Here is a 27,923-nt window from a genome sequence, read left to right as displayed (position 1 = left end):
CTCCAGCACCCGAGCCCACCTTCCCTTCACTGCTCAGGAGTCTTAGACCCGTAGCTTGCATGCATGCCCGCTAGGTTGCTTCAGTAGTGTCCGACTCTTTGTGACCCTATGGACTGTACCCCACTGTCTATGGGATTCTTCAGGTAAGAATACTGGACTGGGTTGCCATGCCCTCCTCCAGGGGATCTTTCAGGGAACAGCTAACTCTCTGATGTTAAATCCCCCTCCTGATTCCTCCAACAACTGGAATCCGGTCTGTGCTGGGGAGCTCACTTGCTCTACCAGGTAGAGAAGTTCGGAGCTGGATAAATGCCCATCAGAAACTGCTTCCTACCCTGCAGGCAGGCTGAATCTGCCTTCCCAGTCTGGTTTGTTCATCCCCTCCTTCATTCAACAGCTCTAACTGCAGGCCGATTATGTGCCAGGCAAGGTTCTCCACGCTGAGAACAGAGCAGTGAGCAAGAGAGAGAAAGTTCTGCACCCCAGGGACCTTCATGTGTAGTGGGGGCGGGGAGAAAGAACACGCATCACGTGTGCTGAAAGGGAAAATAAAGTGAGAGGAGGGAGGAGAGACAGACAGACAGAAGCAGTCTGTTTTCGGCAGGATGCTGAGGACAGGCCAGGTGAGAAGGTGATGTTTCAGCAGACACCTGAACGAAGGTAGGCACCCAGATGGGCACTGAGGAAAGGCACTCACGCTGCCTGGAGGGGCCTCCATCAGCCTCAGGGGCTGCAGCCAGACCAGCAGGGAGGGGCCCAAGCTACAAGGTCCAGGTTTAGCCCCTTCCCCATAGCACCCTTTCCTCACCCAAAGCCTGCTCTGCTTCCAAAGAGACCTCAAGTGAAGTCCGTGCCTCCTCCCAGGACTAGCCCGGAGCCTATGCAGAGAAAGCAGGGACCACTTTCAGGAAGGCCCTCAGCAGAGGTGAGGAAATGATGAGCTTCGCCTCTCTCCCCAGCTCCAGGCACAGTGGAGAGAGGGCAGCCTTCTGCCCAGTTCCCCTAGTCAGGGCCAGGCTGAAAATGGTAGGAAGGAGGTCCAGAAGAAAAGAGCTGGGTTTCCATACGGCAGGGAGAAGTGCCCCGGTTGGGCAGGCAACCTACCTGGGTGATTTGAGCCCTGGGACGGGCTGTGTGACCGTGAGTGATTCCCTTGGCTTCTCTGAGTCTCAGCCCTGCCTCTCTTGCAGGATGGGGTAGGTTATCCTGCCAGGAGATTCTTTGTGGGCTCTCTCCTCTCTCCAAGGCCCCCACTCCCTGCCCTCAATGACTTCATGGCCCAGGAATGTGAAGCCAGCACACCAGGCACTGGTTGTAGTAAGAAGGTCAAAGCCACAGAAAGCGGCTGCGATTGCCCAGGGTCCCCCATTGTCTTTCACCCACCCACCCTCTTGGCCCCCCAATAGAGTGGCCTCCACTCTGGGCGGGGAGGGAAGCAGGCTGAATTGAAGATCCATGGCTATTGGGTGGTTGCGGAGCTCAGGCTAGGAAGGGAACCCCACTTCTTGAGCCCAAAGCACCACCCCAGCTTGAAGGTAGGAGAGCTCACATCTGTGAAATGGAAGGTTATCACTGAGGTGTTAGGAAGGATGCAGCCCAGTCAGATTGTGAGCTGGTGAGGAAGTCTTGAGAAAAGAAAGATGGCAATGACTTGCTCCTGAATTCCTCCAAAGGCCCGCAGGCAGAGGGCAGGGCAGGCCCTCTGGGGTTGGCTGTATAGCGGGACTCTATCCAGAAGAGTCAGAGGCCGGCACCTGCCCTCAGGAGAGGAGGGGATGTCGAGTGGAGGTACTTGGAAGACAGTGAAATCTTGGAGAAGGGAGAAGAGGGGAGGAGGAATAACGAGATGATTTGAGCAGTCCTGGAGGCTTCCTGGAGGAGGGGGCCTGGAGCGAGGCCCAGAGGCTCAGACTGTGAAGAATCAGCCTGCAGAGCAGGAGATCTGGGTTTGACCCCTGGGTCGGGAAGATCCCCTGGAGGGGGAAATGGCAACCCACTCCAGTATTCTTGCCTAGAGAATCCCATGGACAAAGAAGCCTAGCAGACTGCAGTCCACGGGGTCACAAAGAGTTGGACACGACTGAGCGACTAACACTTGAGCCGTCTTAGAGACTTCCTGGAGGAGGGGGCCTGGAGTGAGGCCTTGAGGTCAGACAGGGTCAGCAATGGCAGCAAAGATGAGGTGTGTCATAGGAGAGTTGAGAAGGGGAATTTGAGAGACAAGAAGAGTGCAGAGCAGGGGTCAGAGGTGCCTGGCACACTCAGATGAGGCCAATGCCAACACCCAAGGAACAGCCAAGGCCAACAGGGCTCCCAGCTGAATACAGATCTGGGGGTGTTCATGCTGAGAGGGGGTTACTAAAAGCTTCTGGGCTTGAGCAGACAAAAGTCATCTGCCATCTGGCCTTGGCACTGAGCTGCCCGGCCCTGCCCCTCGGGCTGGAGTTGGCCCATGCAGACCTCAGGACAGGGCTTCCTTCCTCTCCGTGTTTTTGTTCAAGTTGATTAAATCTGAGGAATTTTTGCGTCCAGGAACAGAGGCCCACGTGTGTGCCTTCAGCAGCCCATGGTTATCAAAATCCTTAAAGGGCAAAGTGCTAAGCTTAAAAGGAGCTGACAGTGGGCCGGAAGGCAGGAGGAAGAACCTCAGACACACCCCCAAGGACCCCCAGTTCCTCCAGAGGCCCCCACTTAGCATCTTAGCAATATCTCCAGAACTTTAGTAACACCACAAGAACTCCCAGAACCCAGTGTCAACCCTTTATGAGCCCCCAGAACTTCAGTAACACGCCAGAACATCTACAATACCTGAGAACTCCAGCTACTTTCTGAGGACCCTCAACTCTGGCAAATCAGGCATGGGTGGGGCAAGATGGTCAAAATCATAGTGGGTAGGCTCAAAAGGCCCAGAGACCCCTCACTGCTCACCACATTCCTATCCCAGCTTTTGCCTTAGAAGTCCAACTGCACCCTCAAAATTTCTACAGCACTGAAACCTCAGTAACATCCCAGAGCCTCAGCAACACCCCAGTCTCTGGCAGGGAGCCTGAAATCTCCCACAGCAGACAATGGCCAAGGAGTAGGGGGATGGCCCATGCCCCTGCCTGTGCAGTCCAGCCCCCATGAGCCTGTGGATAAGCAGCCAAGGCAGGTTCAGCCCCATGTGGACCTATGAGCTCTGGGTCTGTCCCCATCTACACAGTGCACTCACACACACACACAAACACATATTGAACTGCCCCCGGCACACACAGATACCTAATTCTGGCTCCAGACCCAGCCTGACCCCATTCAGTGGTTGGAAGGCAGCATTACTGGCTGCTCAGCTTATGAAGGAAAAGTGTGGGTTAGCTCTCTACTCCTACCTCCCTTGCCGCATGAGAGCATCAGTAGCATCATCTGATATGCCCTTCTTGGAATTCTCCTGCCCCCTCACCAATAGCATCACCACAGCAAGAGAGACTGAAGCCAGAGTGCGCTGGCATGAGTGTGGGCACTGGTGGGAAGGAGGGCAGCCAGCTCTTTCAGGGGAGCAGTTGTTCGTCCCCTCCCAGAGTGCTAGGCTAGAACTGATTCAGAGGAGGGAAGGCAGGGAGGCAGATTTCAGCTCAAGACAAAGGTAGGTTTCTTAATGTCACAGAGTAGTGAGCCCGCCACAAGAGGAGGCAATCAAGAATTGGCTAGTAACATCAAGATGCTACAGAGGGTTTCCTGCCTTCACAGGAGGGCTGGTCAAAAGGCCATGAGGACTCCCCTAGTTTTAGAGGCCTGGATTCTCCCTTCCTAACACCTCCTCCCTAGGATGGGACCACCGTGGTCTGGTCTTGAGATGTGGGCTTTGTGCTACCCTCTTTCCTCACTAAGGACACCGACTACTGGCAGATCCCGAGTTCTCCTTCCTTGTTGCCTGCTGACTACAGGACAGGGCTCTCCATCAATCTCTTGCCCACTTGCAAATCCTATGTGCTCAGTCCCTTTAGTCGTGTCCGACTCTTTGTGGTCCTATGGACTATAGCTCACCAGGCTTCTCTGTCCACGAGATTCTCCAGGCATGAATACTAGAGTAGGTTGCCGTGCCCTCCTCCAGGGATCCCAACCCAAGGATCAAACCTGCGTCTCTGGTGTCTCCTGCATTACAGGCAGATTCCACTGAGCTACCTGGGAATCCAACGCGGACTTTACGCAGACTCAACTGTTCTGGTGTGCCCCTGCCTTTTGGAGCTTGCACGAGCTCTCAGGGTGCCCCAAGTCCAGCCATCTCCAGGCCTCCAACCTCATCCCCCAGAATTGCTCGACCCTACCATTCCTGCCTCCTTCCTGCCCCACGCCTTCATTTGTGCTCTGCCCCCCACCATACCTTTTCCTTGCTCCCCAACCTGTCGCAAACCTACCTGGCCCGCAGGCTTGGCTCCAGCCCCACTGCCGCAGCGTTCTCTTGACCTCTCCCTTCCCACTGCCGCAGCGTTCTCTTGACCTCTCCCTTCCGTATCTCTTCCTTCTCTTTAGTGATCACCCTCAGGAGTCCTGTGCCTCCGGGCAGACAGAGTGCTCCCCACCACCTGGGACCTCCTCCTCTGAGCGCCAGCCCCAGCTCTGGCTGGGATCCCGGAGGGATAACTGGCTGTACCGCCGTCTCAGCACTTGGCCCTGAGCAGAGTCCCCAGCACCTGCGTTAAAAGGTGTTTGATCTCCTCCCTCCCTCCAGGAAAGGCAGCTCCCTCCTTCCCACCAGTCCTGGCCCTGCCCCTCCTCCCGCCCCCCAGGCCTCTCCCGCCCCCCAGGCCTCTCCCGCTCCCCAGGCCTCCCCCATCCCCCAGGCCTCCCCAACCCCCCAAGCCTCCTGCCTGTGATTCCGGGGATCAGAGAAGCCCACCCAACCCCCATCTCTCCAGCTCAGGCCCACAGCCTGGCTGGGGCCCCACACAACACACAGGGCGGCTTGTTTTTGGCAGAGACTCTCCAACCCCCAAACCATTTGCCCGAAACTTGATCTCCTTGGCCCTTAGTCACCTCGGTGGAGAAGCCTGCACGGGGCTTTCTTTGATGGCTGAGTTTCCCCCAGCTGTGGCCCTGGGTGGGTTCAGGAACCCCCTACCTACCTCCGTTTGTCACCATCCATCACTCCCGGGGGGCCATTGCCTGATGAATTGCACCAGGCTGGAGGGGAACCACCAGCTAATCTTTTAATAACCCGATCAGCGTCCTGCTGCTGCCCAGCTGGGCTGAGGGCCCTGACCCTGGGAAGAGGGGAATCTGTCACACTTTCATGGAGCCTTGGGGCTCAAAATTCAGGTAGGACCCATTCCAGGGGGGAGAGCCTAAAGCATCTCTCAAAGAGCTTTCTCTCTACTCTAGAAGGCTGGGTTTCTGGGGGCTGCTATTCACCCCAAGCACAACTCCCAAGGCTGCAGGGACAGTCGCCCCGTCCCTGTCCCTGAGTTGGGAAGGGGAGATGTTTGGGTCAGATTTTCCCATCCCCACCCCTCCCCCTAGGAGGGGTGACCTGGAAGAGTGTGAACCAGATAGGAAAGGAAAACAGGGCTCAGAAGATGCCAACATATGGTGCTATGGTAGTCAGGGAGGGAAGGAGTGAAGGTGGAGACCAGAAGCAGGGCCCTCAATTCCCAAGAGAAGGATACCAGGGGAGGTGTCTTCTGCCTCCTCAACCTGGGAAGGGGACCCAGTCAATGAAAGGGTGGGGTGGCCTAGGCACCAATTAGAATGTGAAATTGGCTTCTGGTGATGGCACAGACCCCAGAACAGGACTTCTGTGGTGGTCCAGGGGTTAAGAATCCACCTGCCAATGCAGGGAATGTGAGTTTGATCCCAGGTTAGGGAAGATCCCACGTGCTGTGAAGCAACTAAGCCTGTCACCACAATTGCTGAAGCCCACGTGCCGAGCCTATGCTCTGCAACAAGAGCGTGGCCCCCACTCACCACAACTAGAGAAAGGCCGCGCACAGCAACGGAGACCCAGCACGGCCAAATAAATAAATTGAAAAGAAAAAGACCCCAGAACAGCGGGCACAGAGATGAGGATGTTGCCAGAGCTGTGCCTGCCACACAGGACGGAGGGAAGGAAGGCAGGAGGGAGAGGGAGCCGTCCAAGCCAGGACGGAAGGGGTCTCTGACCTGACTGTTATCTTCCCCGTGGAGAAGGATTTTCACAGAAAGGGTTAAACCCCCAACACTAGGAGAGAAATCAACTTTGGCCCATTTTTAGAAATCTGTCCTCAAGGACCACTTGTATATATATGCAGAGAAGATGCCCAAGACTGTCAGTAATGTAAAAATTTGTCAACAAGCCCAATATTCATCAATAAACTTTGGTAAGTCTGTATGGTAAGGTACTGTTCAACTGTCATAAAGAATGAAGTTCCTCCTCGTGAACCAACAAGGAAGAGCTCCAAGGCAGAATGCCATGTAATAACCAAAAGGCAAGTTGCAGAACGCTATATACATATGTTCCTTTAAACTAGGTACACATTTGTGTGTGTGTTGTTTGTGTGTCTGTAAACACAAAATGAAATGGACAAACACACATCAAACTGTCCACAGTGATCACACTCAGGGGAAGGATGAGTTTGGGGAAATGAAGGGCGATTTTCACTAATGAAAACTATTATCTGTCTTTAGTAAACGAAGGAAAACATTGTAAGGCTGTGTTGAAGCTGCTGTGAGGAGCTGTGACACCGTCACTGAACTGTGTGAAATGGATTCTGTGCCCAACCTAGTACTGCACATTTCACAGAATTCCTTGAAGTTAGATGCAACCCTGTGTTCTAAGTATTAGCCAATAAGATGGAAAAAGAAATGCTGAGCGTGACTTCCAAAGAGGTGTTCTTTTAAAGAGGGGTGGTTTCTCTAGCCCTTCCTTCTTCCAACTGGTTGAAATGTGCTTGTGATGGCTGGCCCACAAGCAGCCATCTTGGACTATAAGGTAGAGGTCATGAGTTAAGTAGGAAAGAGCAATAAGTTAGCGGCAAAAACAGAGTCTGAGTTAGGACCACATCCTAGGGCTGGAGGAGACCTGAGACCCCTGCCTGAACCCACATCCAGAGGAAACAGAACCTCTGGGGGCACGTGATATGCCAGGGGCAGTGACTGAGCTAGCAGAAGCTTTGCCAGAGATCCCCCACCCCCATCCCACCCACACATATACACAGAGCTCATGGTTCTTTCCCCAGAAACCTCCCTCCCCAGAGCTTTAATGCTGCTCCGTTCTGTGACTAGGAGACTCCCTCTGGGGCCCAGTCTTAGGGTTGCATGAAGGCCCCCACAGTTGCTTAAGTGACCGGCCTGGGACATACCTCTCAGGACTCGGACTCTGGTGAGGACATAGCAGAACCTCTGCCCACCGGTGGGTCTGTCAGTTTCTCCTACTTGCTTTCTCTCTCTCTCTCTCTCTGTCCTGTCTTCTTGTCTGTCCCCATCCATCAGCGCCTCTTTTCATCCCAGTTTTTGTCTGGCTAGCCCACCCGCTCTCTGAGCACCCGTCTGCTTGTCTGCTCTCTGCCCTGTCTGCCTCTGCCTCGTTCTCTCTTGTCCATCTCTGTCTCCCTCTGGTCTTCCTGGCTTTCCCTTTCTGTTTCGCTCCTGCTCCTGCACTGTCTCTCTTTCCATCTCCCTCTCTCCGAGCCTGACTGTGAAGCACACCTCTCTCCTCAACACTTCGGGCAGTACCTTTCGTTCGGTCACACTGTGTGCTGACTCGGTGCCACCCCACCAGCTCTTGCCTCCTCTCTCCCCCTCTACCTGCTCTGTCTGCCTGTGGCCCCCAGGCAGGCTGGACGCCCTCTCAGGGGTTTGAGTCCTTGAAGCCGGTGGGGCAGCTGAGCAACTGGGCACGCAGAAAGCAAAGCTCAGTGCTGCAGATGCTGGCAGAGAGGCTAGCAACTGCTCCCTCCTGCGACCCCAGAACTTTATCCCTTCTTACCAAGGCTGGCAGAGTGGGCTATTGGGGTAAGCCCAGGGACCATGGGTATGACTCTAGCTCACACTTGGCTGAAGGCCAGAGCCAGAGGGCTTCAGGAATGACCTAAGACCCTCCAATGTTCCATGCTGGCTCCTGGAGCAAAAACCACCAGGGGAAGAGTATGTAAACTGATGGGTTCGGAGGCTTGGGGACTGGATCAGCCACCACTCAGACAGGAGAGTTTCAAGGTAGCCATGCCCCAATCCTGACCACCACAATCAAAGGAGGGAAGAAGCCAGGCTTCTAATTTTGCCTTTATCACTCACTAGCTGAGTGACCACAAATAAAGTCCTTTCCAGCCCTGGGCCTCAGTTTTCCCTTCTGTGCAATGGACGGAAACAGGCTGCTGTGTTTCACTTTGTTGGTCTGAGTCTGTGATTCTATCACCCCATGAATCTCTAGCACAGTGGATCTGAAGGGAGTAGGGTATGGGGCTCAGATGGTTTCACTGTTGGGGAGGGGAGGCTAACTGGAGAGGGGCTGGGGGCTGAAATCCCAGTGTGAAGCAGTGATGATCACATGATCCCACTGGCCTGGGAATGAGGCAGTCTGAGGTCCAGATCTGTCCCTTCACTCATCCACCTGGTCTCTCTGTGTCTCTGTTTTCCCTTCTGTAGAAGGCGATAGTAGTCCCAGCTCCCAGGCCTCGGGAGGACCCAGTGAACTCCTCCTGATCCCTGCCAGGAAGACTCAGCTCAGAGTGCGGAGGTGAGGGGTGAGGAAGGGGGGAGTTGGCGGTGGGCCTTGGGAGGTGGGGGTCTTCGGGCCCACAGGAGCCATGGGGGCTGTCAGCAGGGGAGCAATTGTGGGAAGCAGGAAGGGGGCTCTCTGGAGTGGGCTAATCACAGGCTGCAGCTCTACCAGACAAAGCCAGCAGCCTCTGAATGGCCACTCTTCTGGAGAAGAAAGAACACTGCAGGCCTTGCAGGCTGGAACTGTGGAAAGCAGCCTGGAAGTCGGCCCCGCTGCCTCCTCTCCTCACGCCACACCCCCTGCCCCTTCTTGGCTCCTTCTGTGGGAGTCAGGCTTCTTCCTAGAGTTTAAACCTTTTGAAAAACCACAGGAGGCTGAATCAGGGAGGCAGCTGGGAATAGAGAAAACACTAGGAAGGGAGTCAAGATCTGGTCCTGCTCTACTATCCTGGGCTCAGTTTTTCCATCAGTAAAATGGGGGTACTATCCTGTCCTGACCAGATAAAATTCATGAGGTGTCCAGACTTTCTTGGTGGAACAGAGGCTGGGCTCAGAGAAGCCTGAGAATTAGGAACAGGCCTGCTGCCCTGCCACTTGCCCCCCTCGCTCCTGGCACCAGCCTGTCCCCTGAGATACCAGGATGCATCTCTGAGTCCAAGTGGGGGTCAAAAGCCCAAAATGGTCTTCATTATCACAGATGGGTTCCAGATGAAATGACCAAAAGAACTATTTCCTAGTCTTTCATGCACTCACGGGCTTCCCAGGTAGCTCAGTGGTAAAGAATCCCCTTGCCAATGTAGGAGACAATGTAGGATTCGATCCCTGGGTTGGGAAGATCCCCTGGAATAGGAAATGCCAACCCAATCCAGTATTCTTGCCTGGCAAATTCCATGGACAGAGGAGCCTGGCAGGCTACAGTACATGGGGTCGTAAAGAGCTGCGTGCAACTGCACAAGCCAAAGCTGGGTTAGGTCTGTCCTTCAATTATTCCTTCTTTCCCTCCCTCCCTCCCTTTACCCCCTCCCACTCTCCCTTCCTACCTTCCTTCCTTTCTTTCTGCAAGGCTTTAAGTTCTCCCAGTCACCTATCCTTTGCCCAGCCCTGTCCTGGGCACACAGACATGATTCCTGAAAAACCTTCAGTGGAGCATGGGCAAGACATCATTTGAGACAGGAGAGGAATATGCAGTGTGTGGCAACCGGGAGGGGTCGACAACCTGATTCCAGAGGAGGAGGCTATTAGCCAGACTGGAGGTTGAGTAGGGTGACATCAGGGGAGCCTGGGCAGTCTGGGCAGAGAAAACAGCCCCAGCAAAGACAGGAAGGGGAGACAGGGCAGGCCTGGCCTGGGGCAAGAGTGAGCCCTCCCCAGGACACTACGTGGAATGAAATAAGTCAGCCACCAAAGGACAAGTACCATGTGATTCCACTTACCTGAGGCGCCTAGAGTAATCTCATTCATAGAGATAGAAGGTAGCCTGGTGCTTGCCAGAGGCCAAGGGAAGGGAAGTGGAAAGATGTTGTGTAATGGTGTAGTTTCAATTTTACAAGATGAAGAATGCTCTGGAGCTTGGTTGCACAACAAAGTAAATATCCTTAACACTACTGAACTTGCACACTTAAAAATGGTCAAGATGGTCAGTTTTATCTTATGTATATGTGCGTGTGTGCGTGCTAAGTCACTTCAGTCATGTCTGACTCTTTGCAACCCTATGGACTGTAGCCAATCAGGCTCCTCTGTCCACGGAATTCCCCAGGCAAGAATACTGCAGTGGGTTGCCATGCCCTCCTGCAGGGAATATTCCCAACCCAGGGATCAACCCAAGTCTCCTGCATTGCAAGCAGTTTCTTTACTGTCTGAGCCACCAGGGAAGCCCTGATATTACATATATTTTATCACAAGTTAACAACAAAAACAAAAAACAGTCACACATACACACCAAAACATGAGTTTCACCCAGAGACTAAGGAGGGGAGGGGAGGCTAGAAACGGGAGGGGGTGGGGTGTCAGATGCAAAGGGCCCTCAATCTGTACTATCGCTGACACAGTCATCTCAGATCCTCTGTGGAAAGTTGGAGGGAGGCAAAGAAGAGAGGAAGGGGAAAGAGGGAAGCGCTGAGGAAGGGACTCAAGACAGTCCAAAGCACAGTGGTGTGCCTGGGGCCGGCCTGCAGGGGCAAGGGTCTGGATGCAGTGCACAGAGGTTTGTCCGAGGGCAGAAGAGACTGGTTCCCATCTTGTAACAGCTCTGAGGGTCACTTCAAACATGCAAGAGAAGAGGCTCACTGAACCTCCAAAACTTCAGACCTAGAAGAAGCATACCATAGCTTCTGGACTCAGGCTGGTTGGTCAGGCCCAGGTGTGGAACCAATGGTTTCTAGGTAACCTCTGCCAGCCAAAATGGCCAGACTGTGGCCTTTCCCAATATGACTTCCAGAGTTTTAGACCACCAGAATTCATCTGGGAAAACTTCTCCATCTGACTCCTACCCATTATACAGATTGGTCCGCTGATACCCAGAGAGGGAAAGGAATCTGCCCAAGATGACCTGCAAGTTAGGTGACTACATCTCTGGCCTTATGAACCCTCTCTGTCTCAGTTTCTCCTTGGAGGAACTGAAGAAACTGAATTTTAATCATTGCAGAAGACTACCACATACACCAGGGCCCTTAGCTGGACTGGCTAAACCATCTTTAGACTGTAGGTGTTAGTCATGTCTGACTCTTTGTGACCCACCATGACTGTGATCCACCAGGCTTCTCTGTCCATGGAATTCTTCAGGCAAAACACTGGAGTGGGTTGCCATTCCCTTCTCCAGCGTATCTTCCCAATCAGGGATCAAACTCAGGTCTCCTGCATTGCAGGCAGATTCCTTACCATCTGAGCCACCAGGAAAGCCCACCTGTAGACTGGTTCTCTTATTTTTTGAGAATGATGCCTTCCAGTCAAGATGACTTCAAATGAATGCTTTTGGATGAAATCTATGCTGTCCATAAATCCACTTGTTAGTCTCAGAACTTTACTTCTAGAGTTTTAAGGTACAGAAGTCCTGAATAGTATGATTGAAATCCATGAGCCAGTCCCAGGACATGTTTAGGAGGGGGAAGTAGATAGATTTAGAATCTCTAGGTTCAGATCTCAACTCTGCTTCTTACTAGACACATTATCTGAGATTCTCTCAGCCTCAGATTCTTCATCTGTAAGATGAGGATAATTATATCTATCTCACAGAGCCATATAATGTCTGGTACCTGTAGCTGCTCAATGAAGAATCATATAGTATCTGGTACCCAGTAGCCACTCAATGAAGAGGAAATGATGGTGATGATACTGGCTAAGGACGAGAATGATAATAGTGGTGCTGATGATGGTTATATTGGTGGTGATGGCAGAGATGGCTTTTACTGAGGAGTGTTCAGAATCCCCCCTCTCCCACTGGTATCAGCAAGACCCAGGGTGAGGAAGGATGGGTTCCAGCTTGACAATTCTTTGGTCAAGAATTGTGGCAAGTTCTGGGCTCTCTGTAAAGAGAAACTGTGCCCCATATTCTATGTTTTGAAGGTTAACAAACTGGTTCTAGAAGCAGGTGTTAAGGGTATGTTCCCAGAGAACAGACACTTCCCTAACTCAAGATCTCCAAGGAATGAACAGGCATGTGGAAACAGGCTTTCCTGGAAATGGGAAGTCCTGATTACCCCATACCCACATGCTCCCCACACAGGGATAAATACTCCTTAACCCTGACCCTGGTCGGATTTTTCCATAGAACTTATCATCATCTAGCAGACATCACCGTTTACTTATTTTCTATATTTAGTGTTTACTTGTATCTGCCCCACGTCCCTCCCTGACTAGAAGATAAGCTTCAGGAGGGCAAGAATCTTTCGCTTACTGCTTCACTTCTGATGCTGAAAATAGTGCCTGGCATATAAGACATGCTCAATAAATATTTGTTGAATGAACAAAAGCTAAATGGGAGGAATTTACTGTTGCCTTTGTTCCCTGGGATAGGCCCAGCTTCCTAACTTGTTACCTGGGTTCTCCACAAACAAACAGAGAAAGGTGGAGTGTGGCCCTGAGTGCCTGGCATGTAGGTTCTTAGACTGGGCCCAGGAGTCAGTCCCCAACACAGGCAAGGCCTTCCGGGGGCCTGAACCCCAGGTCCCTACATCCCTGCTGAGTCAGAGGCTGAAGACTGAGGCAAAGACACTGGACCTGGAGTTCGAAGTCTTGAATGTGGGGTTTAATGAGGAGGGCAGGTATGCCCTCCGGCTGTCAACTGAGGACCCCCTGCAGGCCTGCTCTGGGGCTGGGGTGTAGCTGCAGGTGATTGATGGAGACCACCTCCCCACCTGCTCTGCTGTCACTGATGTTGTTGAGCCGAAAGACCCTGGGCAGAGCCTCACCCTCACCAGGAACAAATTAGCCTTTACTTTTCCTAAAGGTATGAAGTAAAGGTGGTGGCTGGGGAGGAACAGAGACCCTGCAAATCCTGCCCAGCCCCTGTCAGGGACTCCAGGGAGCCTCAAGGGAAACAGGAGGGGCAGGGGCAGAGCTCTAGACTGAACCCACAGCTCTGCTGGTATGACTGATGGCAAAGCTGACCCTCTGTGAGCCCCCGCCTCCTTCAAGGTGACCTGGGGACACTGATGCTGGTCAGGGTCAGATGAGGAGGGAATGAAAGGACAGGTGAGGAATGGCTTTGTGAAACTGTAAGAGCTGAGCACACAGCAGGTCTGGGGCCAGTCCTGCTGGGCATCACACTGAGTAGCCACTGGACTGTGGGCACGCAGGGTAGACAGAGAGATGGAGACCTGGGCCCCACTTTCTGGAATATTCCAGCAATCAGGTAGAAAGGCAGAAATTCCAAATAAAGAATAGTTAACTGATCTGGAAAGAGGAGAAAATCCATGCCTAGCTTGTGAGGCCATCCAAAGAGGCTTCCTGGAGGAGGAGGCAGTGAGAGAATGGGGAAACTAAGTCCCAGGCTTTCACATGGTCAGAGATCAGGGTCAGGTTGAACTCCTCCCTGGGTGGCAGGACCCAGGATCATCTCACAGGCTAGGAGCCCTCAGCTCCCCACATGAGTAAAGGGAGGAGGCCATGGGTGTGACCTGACAAAGGGTCATCCTCCAGAAACTCCTAGCCAAGCCTGGCTTCAGTTCGAAGGCCAAGCCGCTTGTGTTTCCCAGGGGCCCTGCCTGTCATCCTCATCCCCTGGGGGAGGCAGAGAGAGAGATTCCAGAGTCCATCTCTGGGACCCACGTTCCCTACCCAGGTTTCTGCAAGAATGATGGACAGCACGACGCATAACTGCATGTGGAGGCGCTGAGCCTGGGCAGGGCCTCGGGAAGGGTGGCCCAGGGGGTGTACGTGGCCATCCTCCCCATCTACCCACATCCAGACCAGCCCTGCATGAATCGCTCCACGCGGGACAGGAATACGAGGACTTGTACCACTACTGCGGCAACCTGGCTCTGCTCCAAGCCAGTGCAGACCCCACGGCCCGCCACTGAGGGGACCTGGCTTACAGGGTGGCCTTCCACGTGCACCTCGCCCCTCAGCCTCCTGCCACAAACTGCCATTCTGGTGCCAGCCAGCTGGAACCAATGTCACTGCACGCAGAGCCCCAGCTGCCCAGGCTGCAGGTAGGTGTTCCCTGGGTGCCCATCAGGTTCTAGCATCACTGCTCCCCTAGTTAGGAAACCCTGTGTCTCTGATGAGCCTGGCTGCCCCACAGTCCTTCACTGAGTGGAACGGCAGAACTTGCCTAGGTTGCCTCATTGGGTTCTGAAGAACAAGCAGTCTGAGGGTGGAACGGGGAGTTCCAGTTTAAAGTGGGAGACAGAATGGAGCAAACAAAGGCCACACAGATCAAGGACATCACTGGGTGGGGTTTCTTTGCCCAGTGGTGAGTGTCCCCAGAGACGCTTCAGTCCTCAAACTCACTCTCACATGTTCTCACCGGGTTTCAAGGGAGGCCTGGAGCGACCAGGAGACAGAAGTCTTTCTTTTCCCTCCCTCAACCCCATCTAGCTTCCACCACAACCAGGCAGGACTCAGCCCTGAACTGGGACCCTGGCAGCCTCAGGCCCAGGTGAGAGGATCTAGCTTTCGTCCAAGCTAAGGAGGATTCATTCCCCAATGTGGTAGTGTTCTGCAACCAGACAGTGTATCTGGTGGGCCTCACAGCCAGTATAGGTAGAAGCTAGCAGAGCTAGCAGCCCATTTCACAGGCGGAGAAACTGAGGCTCATCCCCCAAGGATGCTTGATTCCATCTAATGCCAGCCACATTTCCTGGGGACCTTAGTGCACAGTAGTGCATGGGATCCAAAGCTGGGTCAAACCCTGGGTTCAAGGTGCCATCTGGCTTGAAGACAGCCTGGCACAATGTGGGGATCCTATGGGCCCAGAAGTTATGTGCTGGGAGGAGAGCTCTGATGAGGGAGTGTGCAGGTCTGAATTTGAAGCCTAGGAAAGGCTTTTCAAAAGAGATGTTATTCGAGGTGAATCCTTCATTCATTCAGGCTTCCCTGATAGCTCAGTTGGCAAAGAATCCACCTGCAATGCGGGAGACCCCCGTTCGATTCCTGGGTTGGAAATATCCGCTGGAGAAGGAGGCTACCCACTCCAGTATTCTTGGGCTTCCCTTGTGGTTCAGTTGGTAAAGTATCCGCCTGCAATGCCGGAGACCTGGTTCGATCCCTGGGTTGGGAAGATTCTCCGGAAAAGGGAAAGGCTACCCACTCTAGTATTCAGGCCTGGAGAATTCCACGGACTGTATAGTCCATGGGGGTCGCAAAGAGTTGGACACAACTGAGCCACTTTGACTTTTACTTTCATTCATTCATTCATTCCCTCATTGATCCATTCATTCATCCATCAAACATTTGTTAAGTACTGACTCTCTCAGATTCCATGCTAGGTGAGTAAGATTTAGTAATGGTAATTGTGGGCTTTGAGGAGTATATTCCAAGGAGGAGTGACCAGAATAAGCTGACTGAGAAGGAAAGGGTTTGGCTGGCAGAAGAAATGAGCTGAGGTTGAAACCAAAAGTTTGCAACCAGAGGTGCCTGGCTGTCCTGCAGGGCCTCCATCCCATGATGCATTGGTTTGAAAGTGGAGCCCAGGCTGGTGGGCTCAGTTGGGCTGGGAGATGGCCGATGGGTGGGAGAAAGTGGAAGGAAGAGTGACAGAAGAGCTAGACGGATATTCGTGTCAGGAGGCAATGGGGAGCCCCCAGAGGGGCTTGTGCAGAAGAAAGACAATCTGATCTGTGGTCTAGCCAGAGTAATCTGGCAGACTGTGCCAGGAAACCAGAAGAATGGACCAAGGACCAACTTCTCTTGCCCAGGTCTCAGTTTGTTACCTGGACTACTTTGGCCTCTGTTTATTAATTCGTTAGTCAGTCGATCAGCAAATACTGTTGATCACCTAGTCTATGCCCAGTTCTGAGCTGGGTGCTGAGGGTACTGTGGTGAGCTTGTGAATAAAATAGATAAGGCTTGGATTCCTACATGTTCTGGAGTTATCACAGGACAAGATAACGCAAGAAGCTCAGAGCTCAGGGAGAAGCAGTCCCATGCTGTCTAGGTCCCTGCGTGCCCTGACCACCTGATCCAGGGGCAACGTGGACCGTTTTGGTGCAGACTGCTCCTCTGAATGCCTCTGAGGGAGGGTGGGACTCCCGCAGGGAAGGGGGGCTGGGAGATGGCTGAGCCAGCCGCTGCAGCTCTAATTTCTGTTATTTAATGCCATCATCTCCCTGCCGTTCTCCCTCTTAAAGTGTCAGATGTCTGCTTCTACCAAGACAAGAAAATAGCTTTCAAGGGAGAGGAAAATCACTTCCCTCCTAGGGGAGGGGTCAGCCATCACAACCCTGACAACAGGGCCAGGAAGCCAGTGGGGGGAACAGACAACGGAGAGGCGTCCTCCAGAGGAGAGAAGGGCTGTCTCACCTCAGGCAAACTCACCCAGCAGTTCAGCATGAGGAAGGGGGGTACCTTTCTGGCATCTTTGGAGGCTCAGAGACACAGCTGGTGGGACAGAGCATGACCAGACACTCAGGGAGGGGTGGGCTTGCAGGCGGTCGTCTGGACCTGTGGGCAGCTCCTTGGGGAAGTGGATCAGGCCTAGAACCACAGGGAGGGAAACCATCCTCTCTCCCCTCCTTGTAGATAGGGAAAATGAAGCCCAGGAGGGAAGGACTTAACCCAGCTCTCTTTGATTCTCAGATGAAGAGGAGGAGAAAGCAATCTAGAGGGGTTGACAGTGAGCAGGGGGGGAAGGAGAGGAGAGGAGGGAATTGCATTCTCAAATTCATCCCAACGTCAGCAATACTCAGTTCAAGGCCAGGAATGGATTTCTAGGCTCCAGATGCTCATGGATAGACCCAAGGCCATTTCCTTCAGGAAGACTTCCGTGCATTAATTTTGTTCCTTTCAAACTAGCCTCCATCCTGTCTGCATCAGTTATTTCAGTCATTCAGTCTATTCAATTGAGAACGTTATTGTAAACTCACAAGTTGTTTTCCAACTTGTGTGTCAGGTTTTTTTTTTTAAGCCAGGACCGATGATGGTCATAGATTGAGAGACGGGGTAAGGGTGGAGCAAGGGGCAGAGGGCAGGGGATTAGGAATGCCATGAGCAAGAAAGAGTAAGGGGCGGGTGGCAAGGCTCACTGTGAAGCTGCAGTGACTGACTTTGAATCACTTTGCTTCTCAGCCATGGTCCACAGGTTACATAGCCCTAAATGGCCATGCCGGGGCTAGTCACAGGTTTCCTGAAATCCTGGAGACTCTGCTGGGACAATCCATTCCCCTAAAATAACATCTTTTCTTCAGTCCTCAAGTTACCTCCTCTGTGTGTGGGGAGCTGGGAAAAGGGTGGGGGTAGGAGGTATGGGGGTTGGTGGTAGGGAGGGCTTACCTCCCTGAGTATTTCCAGTGTGTATGGCCAGGCCACAGACCCCAGAGCAGACCCCAGACCCTCGGGGCCTGACCCACGAATTGGGGGACCAGGACGTGCAGGCAGTGGCTGCAGAGGAAAGATTACCGCACACAGGAGGGAACCAGCTCCAGGCTTCCTGCCAGATGCAAGAGGTGCTCCGGCGGTTTCCTTTCCAGGCAGAGCTCCGCCAGACTCATCCTGTCCCTGACGCTGCCTCCTTCACCTCTTGGCTGGTTTGAGACCATGAGGCTGTACCACCCCAGCACTCCCAAGGCCCTTTCTCCCCAGGGCAAGAGAGAGTTGATCTGAGCAGAATGAGGGTGGCCTGTCCACTGCAGGGCAGAGTAAGGTACCCAAGGATGAGGGAAGCAGCAAGTGTTAAGTCGCTCAGTCGGTGTCTGACTCTTTGCAACTCCATGGCTTTGTAGTCCGCCAGGCTCCTCTGTCCATAGAATTCTCCAGGCAAGAATACTGGAGTGGGCAGCCATTCCCTTCTCCAGGGGATCTTCCCAACCCAGGGATCAAACCTGGATCTCCTGCATTCCAGGCAGATTCTTTACTGTCTGAGCCACCAGGGAAGGACAGAAGGAGGAGCACAGTGCAGGCCAAATCTGCCTGCTGAGCCCTTGTGGGGGGCTCCTGCTCAACTCCTTTAAGGGCATATGAGGCCTCTTGGGAAATAAGGGTTAGGGGGAACGGGGTGGAGGAGACGGGGTAGGGGTGGGGAGGAGGCCACTGCGGCTTTGGGCCGGGAGCTGCAGGGCCCTCAGGGGCCGCAGGCCCTCCTCGCACCTCACTCACCTCTCTAAGAGATCCTGAAGGTGTAAGGACAATCTCCTGCGAGCCAGGCGGAGCTATTTAAGAGGGAAACTGTGGCCTGGAAATTCCCAGTGATGAAATTTCTGGAAACATGAACTTCAAAATTCCTTGCTGCGGCTCTGTGAGCCATCCTGGGGGCTCCTGCGCTGGGCCCTGGAGCTTCCTCCCACGCAGGGGTGGGAGGGAGAATGGGAGCTGGAGGCTGGGGAGGTGGGCTCCCTCCCCTCACATGTACCTCTTGCAAACAATCGCAGTTTTGTTTCAAGGAAATGATTCTGTTCCCGAGGAGCCTTTTAAATGATGCTTTCAAGGGTCTTTTTTTTTTTTTAATTCTTTCCATTTAAAACATTTTTTTTTTTTTTGCCCTGGAGGGGGAAAAAAAAAGAGAGGAGAAAAAGCTAATAAAGCAATCACCAAATGCTGAGCACCTGGCTCTAAGCCTGCGGATTCTGGCTGTAGCCTTGGCACCAACAGGCTGGGGGGCTTTCATTAAAAAGAAGAGGAGGGGAACGAGCAGTCAGTGGCTCGACCCGCATGCCTGCCGCCGGCTGTCCGTCTGGGCGTCTGTCTCCCTTTGTTGCCGCCTTCCTCCCCTCCCCCGCCCCGTCTCAGATTCTCTTCATCCTCTTCGGCTCGTAGTTCCGGCTGGCTCTCCAGCCCCGAACACTTCCAGCCCCAGGCATCTTTCTGCCTTCGGGCCAGCGCGCTCCAGGCCTTCACTCTCTTCCCCTTTCTGCTCCGCTTTTCAATTTATTCTGCCTTTTATTGCTCGCTATTGCAGAGACTATTGCCCTGGAGACAGGAATGGTTCTAGTAGGGAAAGGCACACTTGGTGGATTTCATTAACATTCCTGCCCGGTCCGTCTGCGGTGCGGGCGGGTAGCTGGCCCGGCAGGGCAGCCGGGTGCCTCTTTGCTCCCACCCCTACACCTCAGTGCCAGGCCTTTAGGGTCAGGGGCGGCTGCCCAGCTGTACCTAGGCTTGTGGTGGAAGGGGATGGCCCATAGCCCATTTCACAGGTAGGGAAACCGAGGCTTGCACTGCTACTAACATGGAAAGGGTGAGAACAGGTTAGGTCAGGACTGCCAGCCCCCTCCCCAGCTAATGCCCCAGTTCCTCGGTATCGGGGGCCCCATGTCACCCTCCCCTCTCCCTGCCTGTGCTCCATCACGTGACAGAAGCTGTGAGCAGGTCAGCTCCTCCTTGCAAATGAGGCAGTTTTATGGGCTTTAGAAAAACACTCCAATTGTTCCCTCAATTACCCTGAGCGGATTGAATATATTAATCTCTCTCTTAACTGGAGTGAGACTCGGCTGCTGCCCCTCCCCCAGCCACCAGCATCCCTTCACCGCACGTGCCAGGGAGTGACTCCCAATCCCTGCTCCCCTGGCCTGGGCACCTGAGCAGGTCAGCCTGGGTCCAGGCAGCATACTTCTGCTGTGCCTAACACACACACACACACACACGTGTGCACATGTGCACACTCACACATGCACACACTCATACACAGACGCACGCGGCTGCTTTACATTTCTCTCTCAATTTGTATTGATTTTCTCCTTTGCCGCTATTTGGAAGAATCTTTTCCTTGTGTAAAGTTGATCAAGGGGCCAAGGGGGGCGGGAGGGGAATGTGGGCAGCTCCCCCTTCTGCTCCTGTGACAACTGCCTCCAGCTTAAACACACTCTGCCCCAGGCAGCTGAGCTCCGTTAAAAGCTACCTGAGGTTTCCCTTTGTAGCTCGATTTTCTTTTATTTCTGGGGAACAAAGACTCTGTCAAGGCGTTCCCAGAGAGCGCTGTCACCCATGCAGGGAAGGGTGTAGACCCGTCACCAATCACCCAGTTGGAGAGGCCAGGCTGGTAGGAGAGGCGGGGCTGGCCCAGGCCGGCCCCAGGGAGGGCGAGGGTGAGGGGCATGGCCAGTCCCCCCTCGGGAAGCGAAAGGCTCTTGGCTATTTGTACCACAATGACCCTGCCAGCTGCCTTCTGTCCCCTCGTGCTCATGGGTGGCACTGAAAGGTTTTCTGCCCATGCGGGTCTCTGAAGGGCCTCAAAAGTCCCTGAGTAAGACCTAAAAATATGTTATTTGGGGGGTCTCATATTTAGGTCCTTGCCCAAGCTGGTCTCTTCTCTCCCCTAGCCAATTTCCATGTCTCTGTATATGCCTCTGGAGTCGGTGCCTGAAGCTCAGAGAAGTAGGGTATAGGAGAGGTTTGGGGTCCAGCCACCTTGCAGTGAGAGGCAGGCATAGTGGGGTCAGGTGGATCTGGGTTCAGGTCAGTCTCTGGCATTTATGTAGTAGCTGAGTGACCCTGTGCAAGTTGTATAACTTCCCTCAGCCTCCATTTTCACATCTGTAAAATGGGGTAGGACCATTCCTATGCCCTCTATTGCCGGGGAAATTAAATATGGTTAGCTTTGCCCTGCAGGCAGGGTTTAATAAATGCTGTCCTAGTCACGAGTTGGGATGTCTGGGCAAAGCAGATAGGTCTGAAATGGCCTCAGTTTCTGCATCTAGGAAAGAGGGTAGCTCCTTTATGCCTAGCTGGTCTCCCTAGGGGAGGGCATTGGGATCTTGTGAACCCCACTGTCTCTGGGACCCAGGTACCAGGTTTCTGGGTGGAGGAGGCTGAATCAGCCTGGGGTGCTGGTCTGCGAAGAAACTCCATTAGCAGATTGCTGTATCTGAGCACACCAGATGGCCCTGCTGCCCAGCCCCCATCGCTGCCTTCCTTCACCCCAGCCAGGGGCTGTCGCTGACTCACACCTCCTAGAAGCTGTGTGTGTGTGTGTGTGTGTGAGTGTGTGATATATGTGGGGTGACGGGGAGATGGAGAGGAAGGGGGTACCTGGCTCTGATGTCCTCCCAGCCAGCCCAGGCCCAGCTGCTGATGGGTTCCAGGGTGGGAGTGAGGGGGACTGTGATTGCCTTCTCATCTCCAGAAATTACCTTCATGGGAAAGGAGGAAGGAGGGGCAGGAGGGCGCAGTTGTCCTGACCTTTTAAGGTCATCTTCCTCTTCTCTCCTTCACTCACACCCTTGGAAAGTGGAGGCTCCCCCAACAAACACTCTGGAACACAGCCACTCTCACAGACATGCAGACGCACAAGGACATGCATGTTGAGTATACACGGACCCACCACATTCCGGACATGCAGAGACCCCCCCACACCCCAACATCACAATAATAGACTCACACCAGCTCACTGGTGGACGTACTTGGGGCACACCGCCTCCCACACAAACACAGGCCCACATCTCCTTGGGGAACTTCTGGCTTTATCTCAGTAGGAATTCTCCAAGTGCAGCCTCTACCAGATGAGAAAGAGGCTTTGGGGACACAACATGTGTGATGTAAGAGGTGAAATTAAAACCCTGTGTGAAACAATCTTTAATAACTGGTCTTTGATGAAACAGCAGGCTGAGGAGGGCAGGAGAGAAAGAAAGCTGACAGTGCCCAGTTGGCCTGCCCTGGTCCTGGTGAGAGCTTGGCCTGTCAGGAGTCAGCCAAGACACCCCAACCTGGATTCCGAGCTGGTACTGCAGAGTCCCTGGGCGAGGAGCAGCTGAGGCCAGCAGGATGGATGGAGGATGAGTTGAGGACATCCTTTCTCCCATGCTTTCTCCCATCCTTGTCCTTGGATCCAATGGTCCAACCTCCTTTAGCCCACAGTGGTCCTCTGTCCATCCAGCCCTCCATCCATCCATCCACTCCCCCAGCAGTAAGCAAGGTAGCTGATCTCTCAGCCCTTAGGGAGCTGCCAGGCTACATGGGGAGAAGAGAGAGGGGAAGTTGGAAGATCATGGCCTAAGAAGCACACTCTGAGGGCCCTGGAGCTCGGGGAAGAGGGATGGGCTTGAGTTGGGTGGTCATCACGGACTTAGTCTCTCGTAGGAAAGCCAGTTCTGACTGGGAATCAAAAGACCTTGGTTTAGGATTCCATCTTGAGGTTGCTTAAGAGCTGTATTGTTGTTCTGTCACTAAGTCGTGTCTGACTCTCTGCAACCCCAGGGACTGCAGCATGCCAGGCTTCCCTGTCCTTCACCATCTCCCAGAGCTTGCTCAGACTCATGTCCATTGAGTCAGTGATGCCATCCAACCATTTGATCCTCTGTTGCCCCTTCTTTTCCTGCCCTCAATCTTTCCCAGCATCAGGGTCTTTTCCAATGAGTTGACTTTTCACATCAGGTGGCCAAAGTACTGGAGCTTCAGCTTCAACATCACTCCTTCCAATGGATATTCATGGTTGATTTCCTTTAGGATTGAGTGGTTTGATCTCCTTGCTGTCCAAGGGACTCTCAAGAGTCTTCTCCAGCACCACAGTTTGAAAGCATCAATTCCTTCATTGCTCAGCCTTCTTTATGGTCCAACTCTCATATCTCCACATGACTACTGGAAAAACCATATCTGTAAGTGCTGTATGACTTCAAGAAAATCACTTACTTCCTTGGGCCTGAAGTTCTTCATCTTGAGGGCAGAGCAGTGCCCACTGACAGGGAGGTTGTGAGGCTTAGATGAGGAAGAGGGTGGGAAATTTCTTGGTTCATTATAATCCACCTCACAAATGTCAGGGGGTGGGGCATCTAATCCCTGCCTCAAAGAATGGGTGTGATTCCAGTAGGGATTGAGGAAAGTGGTTTTCAAGTGGAGAGGACAGGGTGAGCAAAGGCGTGGGAGCCGGAACATGGAGGTGTGTGAAGGAACAGCAAGCAGGGAGAAAGGATGGAGTGGAGGGACCACGCTTGTGGGAATGGGGAGTGGCAGGGAATGCCGAAGCAAGGGAGGGTCGGTGCCAACTCCAGGCCTCTGAGCCCTCTGCTGTCACATTTGCCCAGGCTGCTTGGAGCCAGGCTGGCAAGTGCAAAGGGCTCAAAGTCCATTAGAGCATCACATGGATCTTGGGAGGTGGGCAGGGTAGCCTTGATAATGTTCATTTCCTGGAGCAAGAAACTGAGTCACTAGGAAGTAAGCCACTTACCCAAGGCTTCCTACTGACTCAGTAGTAAAGTCAGGCTGGAATCCCAGTCTCCACGATATGTTTTGTTTTTTCTGATACAGTAATCAGCGCAGAGGTGGGAATGAGTTGCTGTGTTCTTTCCCAGGGAGACTCATTCCTCAGTGGGCTTTCTAGACAACGTGACGGGATCATGGGCAAGCACTTGGAGGAAGAGATTTCTTCCCTGTCGCCCCATATCCTACCACAACCAGCCAAGACAGATTACTCAGGGTTATGCTGACCCTAACAGCAAGTGCTCATTGTCCCGGATGGTTTGGGAGCCGGACTGGGGAGGAGGTTGGGGCAGTCAGTGACTCAGAGTCCCCAGGCAAACTCCCTAGACCGCTGGAGTTGGCTGAGGACACTTAGAAAAAAGTGTTGCATAAATAGCCCCAGCACAGAATTAAGCCCTTACCCACCCTATCTGAGGAGTGAGAGTGAGTTACAGCCAAGAAAATGCTGTGGATAAACATCAACTTTGTATTCCCATATGAATTCAGATCCCTGCTCTGCCTTGTATTACGTGTTTCTGATGAAGTCACTTCACTTCTCTGACTCTCTGTTTTCTCTTCTGCAATATGGGGATGACAATGTCTACTTTGCAGTGTGACTATGAAGATTAAATAATATGTTAGCCTGACTGCAGTCCAGGAGTCCTCCCTGGAGGAGAGGGGATTCCAAATAGATTCCAGTTCCAATACAGATAAACTGGACTACACCACTGGAAGGATACAGCCTCGGAGGCAGGAGTGGGCCGCACATCAGCACCTCTACTGTCCCTGTAGGGAGGTGCATCAACTCTCATGCAAGAATTATCTGTTAAACCCTGATTCTGCTCTAGGCCTGGCCTCTCAGAGCTCTCAGGGAGGTGAGACTCCCACAGAGACCAGAGCAGTCATGGGGATGGGAGGGGAAGCTGCTGGGCCTACCCTGGGTGTGGGGGGAATGTTCTTTAACCCCTGCACTGCCACTTTCCAGCTATGGGAAGCTGCCCCCTCTTTCTACATCTATAAAATGGAAATAATGATGATAGTTCCTGGACAGAATCATTGAATTGAATAAGTAGTAAATTTAACTGGGAGGCTAGGTTTAACATGAATACACTACCATGTGTAAACTAGTTAGTGGGAAGCTGCTGTATAACACAGGGAGCTCAGCTCAGTGCTCTGTGATGACCTAGAGGGGTACGGGAGGTGCAAGAGGGAGGGGATATGTGTATACATCTGTGTATATGTACAGCTGATTCACTTCATTGTACAGCAGAAACTAACACAACATTGTAAAGCAATTACACTCAAATTTTTAAAATTATGGGCAAAAAAATAAACATACTAAATGCTTAGAAACTTAAGTGATGATTGTTATACCAAGTGAATGGCAACTTGCCGGATAAGCAGGGGTTGGAGGGCTACATTCTAGGCAGAGGGGACAGCCTCTGCAAAGGCCCAGAGGCTTGAGAGGGCGTGGGTTCTTTTAGGATCTCAGGGAGGTAAGTAGTGGTGGATGGGGACAGGTAAGGGACCAGGCCTTGGGAGCACAAGTAGAAGGGAGCGAACTGAGTCAGCCCCACCCCGCAACCCAGCAGCAAGCCTGCCCTTGTTGCTGTTGGGAGGTGGTGGAGGCTGGGTAGAGCTGAGACCGGGTGGGGCTGGGGGTGGATATTATTTTAAACTTCCTCTTAAAGCATAATTGCTTTTTGTCAGCGGGTGTTCTGGGAGGCACCTCCCCATGAGATTGCTTTCCAGGCTCCTCTCCTCCAGGAGACAGGCAGGGCTGGGCCAGCTCTGCGCTACTTTAATACGCTGCAAATGCGATTTCATGGCCGCAAATGAGATTAGGGCCAGAGTCTCTGCTCTCTGGTAGAGACGGTGGGCAGGCGGTGTGGGGCAGGGGCTGGTGCTGAGCACAGAATGAGGTGGAGGGAACCAAGGGATGCAAGCAGTTGAGGTCTGAATAAGCAGTTTCTCGTAACTGGAGCTCCCTGGACTTGCTTGCTCATTACAGCTGCAGAGCAGCCCCTGAGGCCCTGTCCTGGGAGTCGGGGTGTTCTGGGCTGTCTCCCCCAAACTCTTCACAAGCGCCGCATTAAGGTAGAGGGCTGTGATGACAAATGCTGGCTCTATAGCCATATGGCTTGGGTCTAAGCTTGGCTCTTCAGCACCTGCTACTGCCTCTGTTTTTTCATCTGTAAAAGGGGTTTACAGTTGTATTAACCTCACACGCAGCTGTGAGCACTAAGTGAACATATATAAAATGCATAGACAAGTGCCTGGCACACACACCTTGGGAGGTGTGTGCTAAGTCGCTTCAGTTGTGTTTGACTCTTTGCGACCCCATGGGCTATAGCCCACCAGGCTCCTTGGTCCATGGAATTCTCCAGGCAAGAATGCTGGAGTGGGTTATCATTTCCTCCTCCAGGGATCTTCCCAACCCAGGGATTGATCTTATGTCTCCTGGAGGTGGGTTCTTTACCACTAGTGCCACCTGGGAAGCCTGCTTATGAGGTTCACACTCCCAATATTCATGCTCTAGTTGGGGAAAAAGGCCCCTGAGGGCTCGCTCTCTGGAAGAGGGAGGGCTGTTTGGGAAGCAGGCATCACTATCCCAACTGAAGTGGGGGCATCTGGAGAACTGGCAGGGAGGAAGAAGGCATCTATTCTTAACATCTTCCCTCATACATTCGATGAGCACCCACCTGACACTCATCCTTTACCAAGCAACAGCCTGGGCCTTGGGGACAGGGCATCACCAGGCACAGTCTCTGCCCTCAGAGACAGAAAAGTCAATAGTGGGTCATGAGCCAGGCCAGGGGGAGGCCCAGGGACTGTGGGTCTGATGCCCCTGGGTGGAGATGTGAGCTATGGGGGGAAGTGTCGGGGAAGATTTGCTGGAGGTTATTGCATTTGTGTCTTGAAGAAATATGATGAGTTATTCTAGCTGGTAGATGGAGGACAATCCAGCCAGAGCTTAGGTGAAAGGCAGAAGGCTGGAGAGACCAATGCCCATTCAGGGGACCTCAGGCATGTAACGTGGCTGGAGCGTGGGTGTGAGGCAGGGATTGGCTGTGTTGAAGCTGGAGGGGCTGGGGTGAGCAGACCGGGAGACTCCTGAGTCAGCACCTCTCCTGAGAGTAATGGGGAAATGTTTATCAAAGCAGAGCAGGGACATGGTCAGATTTCTGGGTGGGAAGAGTAGGGTTGAGGGAACTGGTTGAGCCTACTGCCACCTCTGCCCACTGCTCGGTCCTGAGCGGACCCTTTGGCAGGGTCCCTCTTCCACCCCCTTCTGACAGAAGGGAATGGCAGGAGGCCTTTCCTGTTTACCCCTTTATTCAGTCCTTTGTTAACAAGTTATTGATTTTTCCCAAGAAAAATGCCCCAAAGCCACATTGCATCTTTAACAAAGTGATTCACAGCGTGATGATGGGACCGGGGCTGCCCCAAACAAGAGCTCTGGTTACCAAATGCTGAGAGGACTTCGATGCAGCGATCAATAAATGTGCCCGCTGAGCTCAGGGACACGGAGTCGGTGTCAGTCAACAAGGAGAACAGCACACCCATAACAATCATTGCGAGTCTCCCATTGCAGAGCTGCGGCTGCAGGGGCTCCAGATTGGCACAGATGGGCATAAACACGAGGGAAGCTTGTTTCTGGGCTGTCTGCCATGAGCCAGGTGTCCATTCTCTCACCTGATCCTCACCGCACCCCTACAAGGTAGATTATCCTTGCTGTTTCACAGATGAGGAAGGGAGGCCCAAGGGAGTCAGAAGTGAAGTGAAGTGTCAGTCATTCAGTTGTGTCCAATTCTATGCAACCCCATGAACTGCACCCCACGAGGCTCCTCCATCCATGGGATTTCCCAGGCAAGAATACTGGATTAGGTAGCCATTCCCTTCTCCAAGGGGTCTTCCTGATCCAGGGATCGAAGCCAGGTCTCCTGCATTGCAGGCAGATTCTTTACCATCTGAGCCACCAGGGAAGCCTGATAAGGCAGTCAGAGGACTTGCCCAAGTCCTTGCCACGGGGCCTGGAGGAGGCAGGGTTAAAGCCTCACCTGGCAGATTTCAAGCCCATTGGTAGAGTTCTTTGCTGCCCAGTGTGGTGGTGCTAGGCCAGTCTGGTCAGGCCTGAAGGATGGAAACAGGATGCAGGACAGGATTGAGATTGTAAAGTACTCCGTGACAAAATGTGGAGGCACATGCGTTATGCCCAGCTGCCATTGACTGAGCAGATCCAAGTCACCTCCACACAGTTGAGCACCAGAGGAAGGTCGGAAGGGGAGGCCCCCAGTGCCTCCAGGATCCACCACCCAGTCAGCAGGTAAGCTACACTGAAGGGGCATGGCTGGAGCTGGGAGCAAGCTTCCATCAGTGATCCCAGGCATAGCCTCTGGACACTGGGACCCTGACAGACAGCCCTGCCACCCATTTGTGCTAGAGAGAATGGGCTCCTCTGGGCACCCCAGCTACTGCCCTGGCTTATAGGGGCT

General features: G+C 53.1%; 1 protein-coding gene across 1 annotated transcript in view; it reads left to right on the top strand.

Moving 5' to 3' along the window:
- Positions 1–27,923, top strand: part of CCDC33 (coiled-coil domain containing 33) — a 138,570-nt gene that overhangs the window by 1,444 nt on the left and 109,203 nt on the right. The window contains 3 exon segments of the mRNA XM_052659526.1: positions 12,679–13,111; positions 13,946–14,097; positions 14,100–14,256. Of these exon segments, the coding sequence (XP_052515486.1) occupies positions 12,679–13,111; positions 13,946–14,097; positions 14,100–14,256 (742 nt within the window).

The sequence above is a fragment of the Budorcas taxicolor genome, chromosome 21 (genome assembly GCF_023091745.1).
Source record: "Budorcas taxicolor isolate Tak-1 chromosome 21, Takin1.1, whole genome shotgun sequence".
In the NCBI taxonomy this organism is placed as follows: Eukaryota; Metazoa; Chordata; class Mammalia; order Artiodactyla; family Bovidae; genus Budorcas; species Budorcas taxicolor.
This window is presented reverse-complemented; position numbering and strand designations above follow the sequence as displayed.